At 37.0% G+C, this 13206-nt stretch overlaps 1 protein-coding gene across 1 annotated transcript; it reads left to right on the top strand.

The window, feature by feature from the left end:
• The first annotated feature begins 5398 nt into the window (after nt 1-5398).
• LOC131661996 (uncharacterized) lies at nt 5399-7399 on the top strand. Its single transcript, XM_058931666.1, has 4 exons — nt 5399-5521; nt 5714-6031; nt 6235-6756; nt 7031-7399. Exons 1-4 carry the CDS (start codon nt 5399-5401, stop codon nt 7397-7399), a joined length of 1332 nt encoding a protein of 443 aa, XP_058787649.1.
• The last annotated feature ends 5807 nt before the right edge of the window (nt 7400-13206 follow it).

Raw genomic sequence — 13206 nt, 5'->3', positions numbered from 1 at the left:
CCGCCCTTTCGGGTTTTCAACTTAGCGAGCTGTTCTTTTATTATTTTTAGGCGAAGTATTTCTTGACTACATCAGCATTCACAAGACGTGGGAGCTCTTCTCCATCCATAGTTGCAAGAATTAATGCACTTCCAGAGAAGTCTTTCTTAACAACATATGGTCCTTCAAAATTAGGAATCCACTTGCCCCTTGAATCGGAGGTGAAAGACAAGATCCTTTTGAGCACGAGGTCGCCTTCTCTAAATACACGAGGTCGAACCTTCTTATCAAAAGCTTTCTTCATTCTTTTCTGGTACAACTGACCATGGCATAAAGCCGTCATTCTCTTTTCTTCTATCAAATTCAATTGATCAAACCTGCTCTGACACCATTCAGCCTCAGATAACTTGGTTTCCATTAAAACACTCAATGATGGAATCTCAACCTCGACGGGGAGCACTGCTTCCATACCATAAACCAAAGAAAAGGGAGTTGCCCCAGTTGAAGTCCGAACAGATGTACGATATCCATGCAAGGCAAATGGGAGCATCTCATGCCAGTCCTTGTATGTAACATCCATCTTTTGAACAATCTTTTTAATATTCTTATTTGCTGCCTCAACAGCTCCATTCATCTTTGGCCTATAAGGCGAAGAGTTGTGATGTTCAATCTTGAAGCTTTCGCACAGTTCTCTCATCATGCTATTATTCAGATTCGAGCCATTATCAGTGATGATCTTGCTCGGTACACCATATCTGCAGATGATGTTGTTCTTGATAAATCTGACCACAACTTGCCTTGTCACATTAGCATATGAAGCGGCTTCTACCCATTTGGTAAAATAATCGATTGCTACCAGGATGAATTGATGTCCATTCGAAGCCTTGGGTTTAATCATGCCAATCATATCAATACCCCACATAGAGAAAGACCATGGAGACGAAATAAAATTGAGAAGTATCAGAGGCACATGAATCTTGTCAGCATACACTTGACACTTGTGGCACTTCTTTACAAATTTGTAGCAATCAGATTCCATTGTCAGCCAATAGTAACCCGCTCTAAGCATCTTTTTAGCCATCAAATGTCCATTGGAATGAGTACCAAAAGATCCTTCATGAATTTCATGCATCAACATGTCTGCTTCGTGTCTATCCACACATCTGAGCAAAACCATGTCATAATTTCTTTTATACAATACATCCGCATTGATGAAGAAACTGCCAGCCAATCTCCTCAAAGTTTTCTTATCCTTATTTGTTGCCCCAAGTGGGTACTCTTGGGTCTGAAGGAAATGCTTAATATCGAAGTACCAAGGCTTCTCATCTGCTGATTCCTCAACTGAAAATACATGAGCAGGTCTATCAAGACGCCTGATTGTAATCCGAGGTTCCTCATTATGGAAATTCACTTTGTACATGGAAGACAATGTGGCTAAAGCATCAGCCATCTGATTCTCATCTCGAGGGATGTGGTGGAATTCAACTTTTTTGAAGAATGTCAATAGCCTTCTGGCATAATCTTTGTAAGGGATTAAACCAGGATGACGAGTTTCCCATTCTCCTTTAATTTGATTAATCACCACCGCAGAATCTCCATAAACATCAAGGATCTTAATCCTTAAATTAATGGCTTCTTCAAGTCCCATAATGCAAGCTTCATATTCAGCAATATCATTTGTACAATCAAAACATATCCTTGCAGTGAAAGGAACATGTGAACCTTGCAGCGTGATAATAATGGCACCAATACCATGGCCATGAACATTAGAAGCTCCATCAAAAATTAAACCCCATTTGGATCCAGGATCTGGTCCTTCTTATGGCAACGGTTCATCCCAATCTTTAGCTCTCAAATACATTATATCTTCATCTGGGAAGTCCATTTAGTCTTTCCATGCAATCCTATTAGCATACATCTAGGCACTTTATAGGTGCGAAAAGTAAAAGCAGAAAGATAGAGTCCTACGCTATAACAAGGCTTGGGGATTGGGGATACATAACCAAAAACGGGGATGCGGAAAGTAAAGTGCGGAAATAAATCTACGCTATTACAAAAATAACCTAGCGGCCTATACATCGATTTCTAGAATTTAAATATAAATGAAAATAGATAAACAAACATGCGACAATCATTGAGGAGAAGACGGGGAGAAGAAGAATCGGAAGAAAGGATGAATTTAGGGTTAGAATTAAATAAAAACCTATTTTAACCTAATTACTAGTTTATTATAAAGTTAAATCCTAACCTAGTTAATTATAATTCTATACGAATAAAATTAGTCGATTAAACAACCTATATCTAATTATCGATCCTAATCACTAAATTATTTAGAAGATAAAAAAGAAGGTTAATTAAAAATATAAGGAAAAAAACTAATTTTTTTTGGTATTTTTTATGATAAAATTACCTAATAAAAGCCCATTAATTTAAATTAAATAAAACTAATTATATGAAAAAAATTTAATTGGTTAAGAAAAACCTAATATTAATGGTGGTTAAATGATCAATTATGGGTTAATTAAGTGTTAATAATTTAAATTAGTTTAAAGAAATAAACAAGAAACGAAAAAAATGAAGAAAAGGAAAGAAGATGTGTGAGGCGCCTAATCCAGTGTGCTAGGCCTTTGATGGTTTATGGTAGGCAGGCGTTCTGGCCCCTCAGATTTGGCTCTAATGAGAATCCAATGGTTGGCGCATGGTGGTATACCGTGGTCCTTCAAGGGGTGATAGTGATGAATCTGCAAATCAAGCAAAACAAAAAAAAACTTATACGAAGCCTAGGTTCGAACCCAGGACCTGCAAGTGACCAACATGCCTCTATGAACATCCAACTGCGCGCATTTTATTGTTAGTAAAACCACAATCAATTAATAAGTAATAAAATAAAATTAATTGTTAATTTTAGTCAAAATGTCCACGGGTGGGTCCTAGTCTGATACGAATAAGCCAATGGGGATTAGGGAGAGAAACAAGACTTTTGACCGACCAGTAGTAGTGTAGCACGTGTGGTCAATGGATCCAATTCCCTATTCATCGTCTTCTTCGTTCCACGCCCTTTTCTTTTGCTACGAAATGGCCACGGATTCGCTTCAGGTTTGCTACGATAATTTCGTAGCCAATTATGTGAATTAGAACCTGCAAGAAAACGAATCAAACAACAACAAGAGTTACCCAGATCAACTTAAAATCGTCCCCTGAATCCAATGGTTGTATTTATTTAGCCCGTAAATGCCTCTAAGAGCGAAAACGAAGAGGCTCCAAGCTCACGCCCTAGCCATGGTAGATAACGTTTCACACGTTAAAGCTTTCAACCACCAATCCAAACCTTCTCTAAAACATGCTATAAGCTCAAATACATAGTTAGATCGAATTAAAACACACTATATAATGGGATACAAAAATTTGAAGAATGCATGAATATGGTGATCATGATATTTGCGTTCTAGGCACAATCACGTGTAACAAACCATATGCACTTACTCTATAATGTCTCAGGAGTGGAATGGGATGATTGTAGCTTCTTGAAACATAATGTAGAGAGAAATCTCTCTTTCCCTAGGTTTTTGAATATTTGAAGTTTTTCAAACGTGTTTTGGAGGCTGTCTAGTCGTTCTCTTGTGAGGCTGCATGATTGTGTATATATATGAGGCTGAACTAGGGTTGAGAGATTTGGAAAGAAAGCATTGGATTGATTAGAAAAGATTTTGACTTGAAAATTATATGAAAACTTTCTAAATCAAGTCTTAATCTATTTCCCACAACATTTTTAACGTGTTATGGCCCTTGGATGATGAATGGATCTGATTTAGATGAGGAGAATATTCCATGGCATGTTTTGTATGATTTTATTTGATTTACTTTTGATTTAAAATGAATTTAAATGAATAAATTCAATTATAAATAAAATAAAAATCATAAAAAAATGCCAAATGATCCTTAGGCCTCTAATTAGCTTGCTACCACGTGGAAAGTCCAAAACCAATGGCCCATTACTTAAAAATACAAAATTCATCACTTGGGGTTTCATGCTTTTCCTCAAATCTTCCCAATTTCTGACAGTCATAACTCACTCAATTTTTATCCTATGAAGGTGTTCTAGGACTTTTTGGAAAGCTCAAGATGTACTCTACAAGCCACTTTGGTACCATTTTTGCATTTGGAGATTTTTTCTTGATGTTTTTTGCTTTGACAAAAACAGCTTTTTGTGAACTTTTAAAAAGACCTAAAATGTTTTGGCTCATATCTCTCAAATGATGTATTTCTTGGTCTTGGGACCAAAATAAAAGTTGTAGAGAATTGAATTTACTTGAGAATAAGCTTTGGTTGTACAATTTCTGATGAACCATGTGAGAGTTATGTCCAGTCAAAGTTCAATTGACTTTCTCCTTAAAACCCTAATTTGGAAACTTTATCTTTTGATGATTTTTGGAGATTTTCCTGATGAATCATGATCAACCCTTGATCAAATGATGAATATGATTTCAAAATGTTGATGTTGACCAGAAATCAGGAGTTTTGACTGTAGGTTGACCATAGTTGACTTTTAAACTAGCATAGCCGACTGTTGACCTTTTAAGCAATTGACTAAGCAATCTCGTGAATCAAGGCATGAAAATTGGTATGGGGACTCTTTGAAGCATATGGGAAACCGTGAAGTCCATTTGAGGCCTTGGAAGTCCAAATTTCTTGAGAGAAGTCGAAACCCTAATCTTGGAGACCTTGGTTTTAGGAGAAGAGTGAATGTGCTTGCTTCTTGTACCATTTTGAACATTTGGAGATCTCAGTTCCTGAGCCAATTTGTTTTAAAATATGGTGAAAAATTTTGGGGTATGACACAGACATCTCAAATGGATGTGTTCCTATTGAAATCTATTATACCCCTCGGCTGAGCAATGTACAGAATTTTGTATCTATCTCCCCTACTAAAGTTGATCACACAACTACAGACAATGTTTGGTCTCAATTAGGGTGGATACAACAAAGTCTTTTGAAGTATAATGTCAAAGAGAATGTCGTAACATTATTCTGCAACATCATTAGACATCTCTTCATTAAAGATTGTGTGGATAACAAAGATAGTTCCTTGAAGCATGTGGCCACTGATCTACAGATTGAGGATATTTTTACAAAGGCCTTAGATGCAAATCAATTTGAAAAGTTAAAGGGTAGGTTAGACATTTTCCCTCGGGAAGAAATATAGAAATTAGTTCTATTTGGGGAATATATTGTGGGATTTTTAATTATTCAATATTTGAAATATCCCCTAATTGATTACTATATCAACTTCCATCTTAACTCTCCATCTCACCAAAAGGTTGTTCTCTACCCTATTGTCCTCAACAACCTAAATTTGTTCTTGAACTGTTCTCTCACTCTCCACAATCGTGTCCCAAGAATTGTTCTGAAATACTTCAAGATGTCGCAACAATTTGATTCCTCCTCTCCCAAGAAGTTATCCCCCACCGATGCTTCTGAATCTGTTCCAAGAACTGAACCCGTTAACCCTAATCAAGTTCTTCATATTGCTCCTTTAAGAATGGTTGGTGCTGATGATCTAAATATCAAGAATTCTCGAACACCACATGCAAGAAGACCCTAGGAATCTTTTCAAACTAAGGACGCTAATCCTTCCTTGTCTACTTCTCGTGCAAACTTACCCAAGGAGGGATCAAAGGTTGTTCATGAAGCCATTATCAAAATTGTTACTCGTATCTTGGATGAACAATATCAGGTCCCTGGGATATTCGTTCCTCTGCAAACTGTGATTCCTGAACCCGCTGCTGTAACTAGGGCAAACATCATAGGGAAGTCCTCTAATGATGATCATGTCCACATTTTTGATGATGATGTACATACTCCTGATGGTGATGTACAAGTGACTGAGGAGGGAGAAAATGATGATGATGATGTTCCTAAAGACAATGATAATGAATATGTCACTGAGGATGTCAATGAAATTGGGAATATTGATGTCGATGCTGGTACAGGTACTGCTACAAGTACAGGCACACATGTTGTGGACTGTGATGACTATTTTTATAATGATCTGGTAGCTGCTGTGAACCCTGGAGCATAGCCAAGAGGCTCATGACTAGGAGGAAAGGTAAGGTTGTTGTACAAATTTCTCCCAAGAGAAAGGTTGCTCCTAAAAGTCCCCCTGCTGACTATATCAGGAAGAAAATTACCTCTACAGGTCCCATAAAGAGTAGAGTTGTATCTCAAAGTTTTTCTGTTGGTCCTACCAAATCTTAGAGCAAAGTTATTCCAAAGAAAAGGAAGGCTCGAGCTATTGTTGACTCTGACTCTGATGTTGATGTTGATGCTCAAGACATTCCACCAAGGAAGAGACCAACAACTAGCAAGCTGGCTACTAGTTTTCCTGAGGTACCCATTGATAATATTTCTTTTCATTACCCTTCTAGTGTCAATAGGTGGAAATATGTTCACCATAAGAGGTTAGCTTTGGAAAGGGAGTTGGCTCAGAATGTCCTTGAGAATAAAGAGATCATGGATCTGATTCATGAAGATGGACTATTGAAAAATGTTGTTCATTTGCTTGCATGCTATGAAATGCTGGTTAAAGAGTTCATTGTGAATCTATTAGAAGACTGCGCTGATAGAAAATCAAAGGATTTTAGAAAAGTATATGTGAGAGGAAAGTGTGTTACCTTCTCCTCAACTATTATCAATAATTTTCTTGGAAGATTTGATGAAGCCCAACCTGAGTTGGAAGTGACTGACAACAAAATATGTGAGGTTATCACTACTAAGCAGGTGAAAGTCTGGCCCCTGAAAGGAAAACTTTCTGCAAGCAAGCTCAGCATAAAATATGCAATGCTACACAAGATTGGAGCTGCTAACTGAGTGCCCACAAACCACAAGTCAATTATTGCTACTGTGCTAGGAAAGTTTATATATGCTATTGGAACCAAGACAAAGTTTGACTATCGTACTTACATATTTGATCAGACAATGAAGCATGTCGGGAGTTATAGTGTGAATGGTCCTATTGCCTTCCCATCTATCATGTGGTATAATTGTGAATCAGTACCCTAATATCCTAAGTGAAAATGATGTTGTTTGCAAGAGAGAAAGTGCTTTATCATTTCACTACAAACTATTTCAAGGAACACATGTTCCTAACATTGTCACAACATCAGCTAGAACATCCAAAGACAGCACACCTACAGGTAAAGCTACTGTGATAGCAATGCTTAGGGAAACATGCAAGGAGCTGGAGTCCAAAAAGCTGACTCTTGAAAAATTAATCAGCTCTCTTGAGATGGAAGAAGGTGTTGATTTTGTTGAGAATGAAGCAGGTCCTGCTGAAGATGATGAAGAAGAAGAGGCCAGTCAAGATGATGGCACAGATGAAGAAGATGATGTTGGCTCCAGTAGCTCTGAGTCTGAGGACTAGAGTCTGTCTGGTCTTTCCTGGTGATTTGTTTTTTTGTTGTTGTCTCTTTTTAATTCTGGCCTGTACTTATTGAATATCAAGGTTGCGTTGGCAGCATTTCTGGAACAAAGGGGGAGTAGTGTATGTCACCCCAGAACAAGTTATTTTGGATGGTGCTATTGAATGAAGTCTAGTTCTGCAGTTTATTTCTGTAGTTAGTTAGTACTAATGCATGATGGAAGTATAGAGTTGTTTGCGTGGTGGTATGAATGATGGTAGTGTAGATATGCATGATGATACGTGTAATGGTATCTGTGATGTAGTATAGCTATGTAGTATAGTCATGCATGCTGACTGATGTGGTAATATGTAGTTGTATTAGCTATTCCTGCAGGCGTGGATGAGTGGTTGTGTGCTGTGTGTTTTTCTGCTGCAAAGATTCTCTGATAATGTGGTGATAGGTTGTTTTAGCCAAAAATTTACTAAAGGGGGAGTTTGTATATGCTTTTATATTGGATGCATTTTATGGTAAAACATTCCGGTGTGTGTGATATCTTGACTAGTGTCATGACACACTATGTGTAGTGTTGTGCAGGATTATATGGTTGAGCTAATACAAGTTTTGGTTGGATGTCATGCTCGATGTCATGACATCAGTATCTGACAGCAGTAGCTGTTATATTTTAGCTGTTATGTTTCCTTATTTATCTCAGGCTACAATTTAGGAAACTATATATTTTATGCTGTATAGTTTACGCTAAAATATCTCGTACTACAGCATAAGTGAACACCCTGATGATGTGCAAATTAGGTTAACTTAGTTAACCCTAATTTATGTTTGGAAGGCCCAAATCCCAAGTGCTGCTTATAAGAAGATTGTTAATCCTACTCTCAGAGGCAGAGATTTTGGCGTGAAGAATTATGTGTTTTGTGTTTATTTTCACGTGTGTCTGTGTTAGTGTTTTCTTGTAATCCAAGCAATTATCACGTTGATGATTGTATTGGAGTAGGGTATTTTGAGTTGTAATTTGTTGTGTCACTCTAAGCTTTTAAGCACGAGTGTTGTGTCTCTTGATTGAAGCTTTTAAGCAAGATCAAGATTTGTTCGAAGTGTGTCTTCAATATGCTTTTCATAGTTTCCTGTTTGTTATCACTGTTGTGATTGAGGGGGAGTGAGTAGGGACTCGGGTCTAGCACTAGACTGAAATTGCATTGGGTATGTCTTAAGTGAAGAGTTGTAAACGGGTAGTTTAGTTCTGAATTAATACTGCTTATAGTGGATTTCCTCCCTGGCTTGGTAGCCCCCATAGTAGGTGTTATTGTACACCGAACTGGGTAAACAATCATCTGTGTTCTTTACTGTTTTTGTTTACTCTTTGCAAAATTTTATAATTTGTGTTGAAGTGGATGTCATAACATCCGATACTACATCCATCGTGTGTTACTAGAATTTTCAAACCTAGAAGAGGAAGATTGAACCTAAGGTAAGGGAGGAGAATCCTCATTATTATGGGTATATATGTATGCAATGGGTAGTTGTATGCTTAGGTTGTTCATCTCTTCAATTTCTCATAGTTTCAAATGTTAGGGTTTATGTAGAATCCATGAAAATTTGGATTTAATCATGTTTTATGTTGTTATAATGTTAACCCATGAGTAGAAACATGATTAGGAATCATTTATATGTGATTAATTGCTGTTTGGTTGAGTTTTGGTTGGTTAAAATTGTGTTTTGAATGTGATGTCAAAATATGGTTTTTTCCAAAATACATAGAGGGCGCGTCGCGCAAGACCTAGTGCACGTAGCGCGGAAACTTTTGACTTGGCGCGCGTATCGTGGATCAGGGCGCATAGCGCGGTTTGTTATGAAATTTTGTGGTTTTTGATTTTTTTGCTTTGGGATCCTATATGCTTATGATTTATGATGGATTTCCATGAATTTTGATAATTTATTCGATAATGTTTGGATAGTTTTTGAATCGAAAATGCATATGTACATGATACTTGATTTTGGTATATGTATTTGACGTGTTTTGATGAATTGTGTGAATAACATGAATTGGCTTGTGTGCTATATGATATATGTGATCAATAAATGCTATATGTATACCTTATTGATGTTGAATGTGTGTTGTGCAACTGTCGCACGCTCGCGAAAAATGAACAGAGTCGCCACTAATATATTTATCCCATAAGTGAAAGGAATATCAGGAAACCTGGCAAAGAATAACAAGGTCTTTCGACCAGAGAATCTAGGTACGGGAGTCGGTTACGCAAGGGGAAGGTGCTAGCACCCCTCACGCCCATCGTACTCGATGGTATCCACCTATGTTTGTTTCTATCTAAAGGGTGTGTACTATGTCTATGTCTAAATGCGAATGAATGAAAAATGTAGGGAAAAGAAAGAATTGTACTCATACGGGCCCTACCCCGCTGCCTACGTATCCTTTTCAGGAATCAGAGTTACCGTAGCTCGGCTCACATGTTTCTGTTTGTTTTTGTGTTTTTTAGTTGGGCGGAGTTAACGTTCGCGCTCTTGCATAAGGGATCGACCCATGATGCGTTCGAGCGAAAATAACATTGCCCTTAGAAAGAAGAAAAGAGATTGGTTTGTGTCTTTTGACGTAGATATGTGATGAACAGTTCCCAATACCGGGCCACTCACCACTTTCTCTACTTTGTTTTAATTTTGAACCATTATTAGGTGTTTTAAGTGTTTTTGGTTGGGTATTTTTTAAGGGGAATTTGTTTGCGATTTGAATCACATAAAAGTGTATAACGGTAGAGAAACAGATTAGGGAATGAATCCCACTCATCTCTCTTCCATTATATAGTGATCGAGAAACGGATTAGGGAATGAATCCCACTCATTTCTCTCCCACTAAGTGATTGAGAAACAGATTAGAGAATAAATCCCACTCATTTCTCTCTCATTATTAGTAACGTGTGATTCACATCTTTTATTTATTAAGTGTTTTAAAAGTTAAAAGGAAAAAGAATGAAATGGGGGAGACTAGACTAAATATTATTCTAACCTAATAGTTATGAAAGAAAGCTAATCTAAAGTTATGTTATGGACTAGAAATTCTAAAAAGAGCATACAAATGATACCAACAAAATAGGCCAAAAATAAGGCCAAAGTCACACAACAAAATCATACCCAAAAAACATACAAAAATTAACATGTAAATGATACAAAAGGATAAAGAAAACTATTCAAAAATTAACCTAAAATACTATTATTCTTTTTATTGATTTTTTATGAAGGAGGACTCAATGGATTAATGTCAAAATTAAGCTAACCTAAAATCTAATTGAGAAAATATAGTATTTTTATTGTTTTTTATCAAAAGGAAATTTAGAACAGAAAACTAACTAATTCTACAAAACAATAAACATGGAACCAGGGGGATAAGAAATGAACTATGGGGTGTAATCAGCAAACAGGCGCACAGGCCCAGAGAATTGGCCCAACGGAAGTTATTTGTCACAGTTATGATTGGGCTTAGGGGGCGTAGATGCATAACTCGCGGACCAAGATTCATTCAGATTTTGATCCAATTAACTAAAAAATGAGTGATTAACAAAGCGCATCATTTTGAGCTAGGCATCACTTTGTGACCCTTCAGCTTCCTTTCAACCTAACCCTCTCTCCCTCATATGCGATTTTCGGCGAGCCTCTCCGCCGTGGACCGTCGCCTTTACTCTTTCAATCATCAAAACCTAAACACGAATCCTACTTTATTTCTGATCCTAAACGCGAATACGAGTCTGGATTTCAATGAATCTCCCTCACTCAACGGGATCAAAGAAGGGAATCGGAAACCCTAAAAGTTGAACTCCGAACATTCGAGCATGGATTCGCGAAATTGGAGCATTAGGATCTACAAGAGGATGGAAACACAAAGTTTAAGAGCTATAAATACATTTAAAGAACCTGTTTGAAGGATCTGAATCTCCGGTACGGTGGCGGAGATTCCCGACCACCGTGAAATTCAGGTAAGGACTTTATATGCTCTTGACTATGCTTCGCTTTCTTCTTGTCTTCTTCTTTTTGATATTTCTTTTGGAATTCTTGTTTCATTGTTGCATTGTGAAGATGAGTTGAGATATTAAGGTGCGATAGATGATGAATATGCAGAGAGATGGTTGATTGATTCGAGGATGTGTGATGGAGGTTTAGCTCGGTTGAAGGAGTTTCAGAGGTTGAAACTCCAACAACTTTGGTGATGAGCTTTGGTGAAGTGTGAGGATGGTGTGAAGATGAAAGAATCAGAAGATTATAGAGAAAAATGGCGTGTATTGATGGATATGAGTGGATATGTGAGAGAGTGATGAAGAGTGAAAGGTGAGTGTGATGAATGAAGCGTGTGAAAGTATTGAGTGAAGAATGGTTCTGGAAGCATAATGATGAAGAGCAAAAATGGTGGAGAGCTTGAATGAAGGTGGAGGTTCAGATTATATAGAGTTTAGGGGATAGAGGATTCAGTTAGAATTAGGTTCATCTGGACCATTGGATTGAGAGAGTCGGTTAGAGATTAAGGGTGAGATTCTGAGTTGGTTAGTTGTTGGTTATTTTCTGCTGGATTCTGTTACAGTCTGTTAAAAGTCAGTTGCAAAGTTGTTTTTCTGTTATGCCAGTTGGAATTGGTTATGGAATTCTGTTAGGAGTGTTTCAAAGTTAGTTATAGGAGAGTTGAAATTAATCACAGTTGAGAAGATCTGAGTCGTGGATTAGAAGTTGGTTAGAGCAAATGAAGGGCTTAGATTAATTCGTTCCATGGAGTGATGGAAATTTTCTGTTAGCAGCTCTTTTAGGAATTATGTTAGAACCGTTATTGCCGTATCACTGGTTGTATATACTGTGTATAGGCGTGGGCTTTGGAGGGAAGTTAATAATCAAGATTGTTGCAGTCAGTAGGTTGTTTTTGTATGATTGGAAAATATAGTCTGAATTTGAATGTCGCTTTTTGTAACATCCTATTTTTATTAGATTTAATTAATTAGGATTATTTGACATTTGATAATTGTTTGTGTGTTTTATTTAATTATTGATTGAGTGATAATTATTCAATTGGGTGGTAATATATTATTTAGCTAATTAATAAATGTTAGGATTATATTAGAATTAGCTATTGGGCTTAGTAGGAATTAGAATGAGAATAGTGGATGGGTTAAGCCCAATGAGATAATGAGAGTTAGAAGGGAATTTTATGAGTTAACCTAAAATTAGATAGAGAGATAGAAAGAAGAGTAGAGAAGAGAAGAAGAACATAGAAGAGAAGAAGAAGGAATTTGTAGATTTCTTGAAGAGGGTGGATTTAAGAGTAGAGGTAAGGGTTTGAATACAAGTTCTTGTAGAATCTATGATTGGGTAATGTATGTGATTGTATGAATCTCTTCAATTTCTGAATTCTAATGAAAATGTATGAACCCTAACTTTGTATGTGAAATCAATGGAATTTTGTGATTGGTTCATGTTTGATGTGTTGGATGCATAACCCATGATTAGAAACATGTTTAGGAACATTATATATGTGCAAAATTCGTTTTCAATTGATGTAGGGATTGTGTATGGGTTAATGGATATTGTATGAGGGGATTAGGGAAGAAAAATGGTGAAATCTGAGTTTTCACGCAGCCTGGGTCGACCTATGCAGAACCTGAGTCGACCTAAACAGTCCAGAATGCCAAAAATCTATTTTTCCTTCTGTTAGGTCGACCTAGAGGAGTTTTGAGTCGACCTAACTGATTTGCGTCGACCTAGAGGTTCAATTTTGAGCAGATTTTGTAAAGACCATAACTTTTGATCCGTAACTCTGTTTTAT

This window comes from Vicia villosa, linkage group LG1 (genome assembly GCF_029867415.1).
Source record: "Vicia villosa cultivar HV-30 ecotype Madison, WI linkage group LG1, Vvil1.0, whole genome shotgun sequence".
In the NCBI taxonomy this organism is placed as follows: Eukaryota; Viridiplantae; Streptophyta; class Magnoliopsida; order Fabales; family Fabaceae; genus Vicia; species Vicia villosa.
The sequence above is the reverse complement of the archived record's forward strand: the minus strand, read 5'-3'. Positions and strand labels throughout refer to the sequence as shown.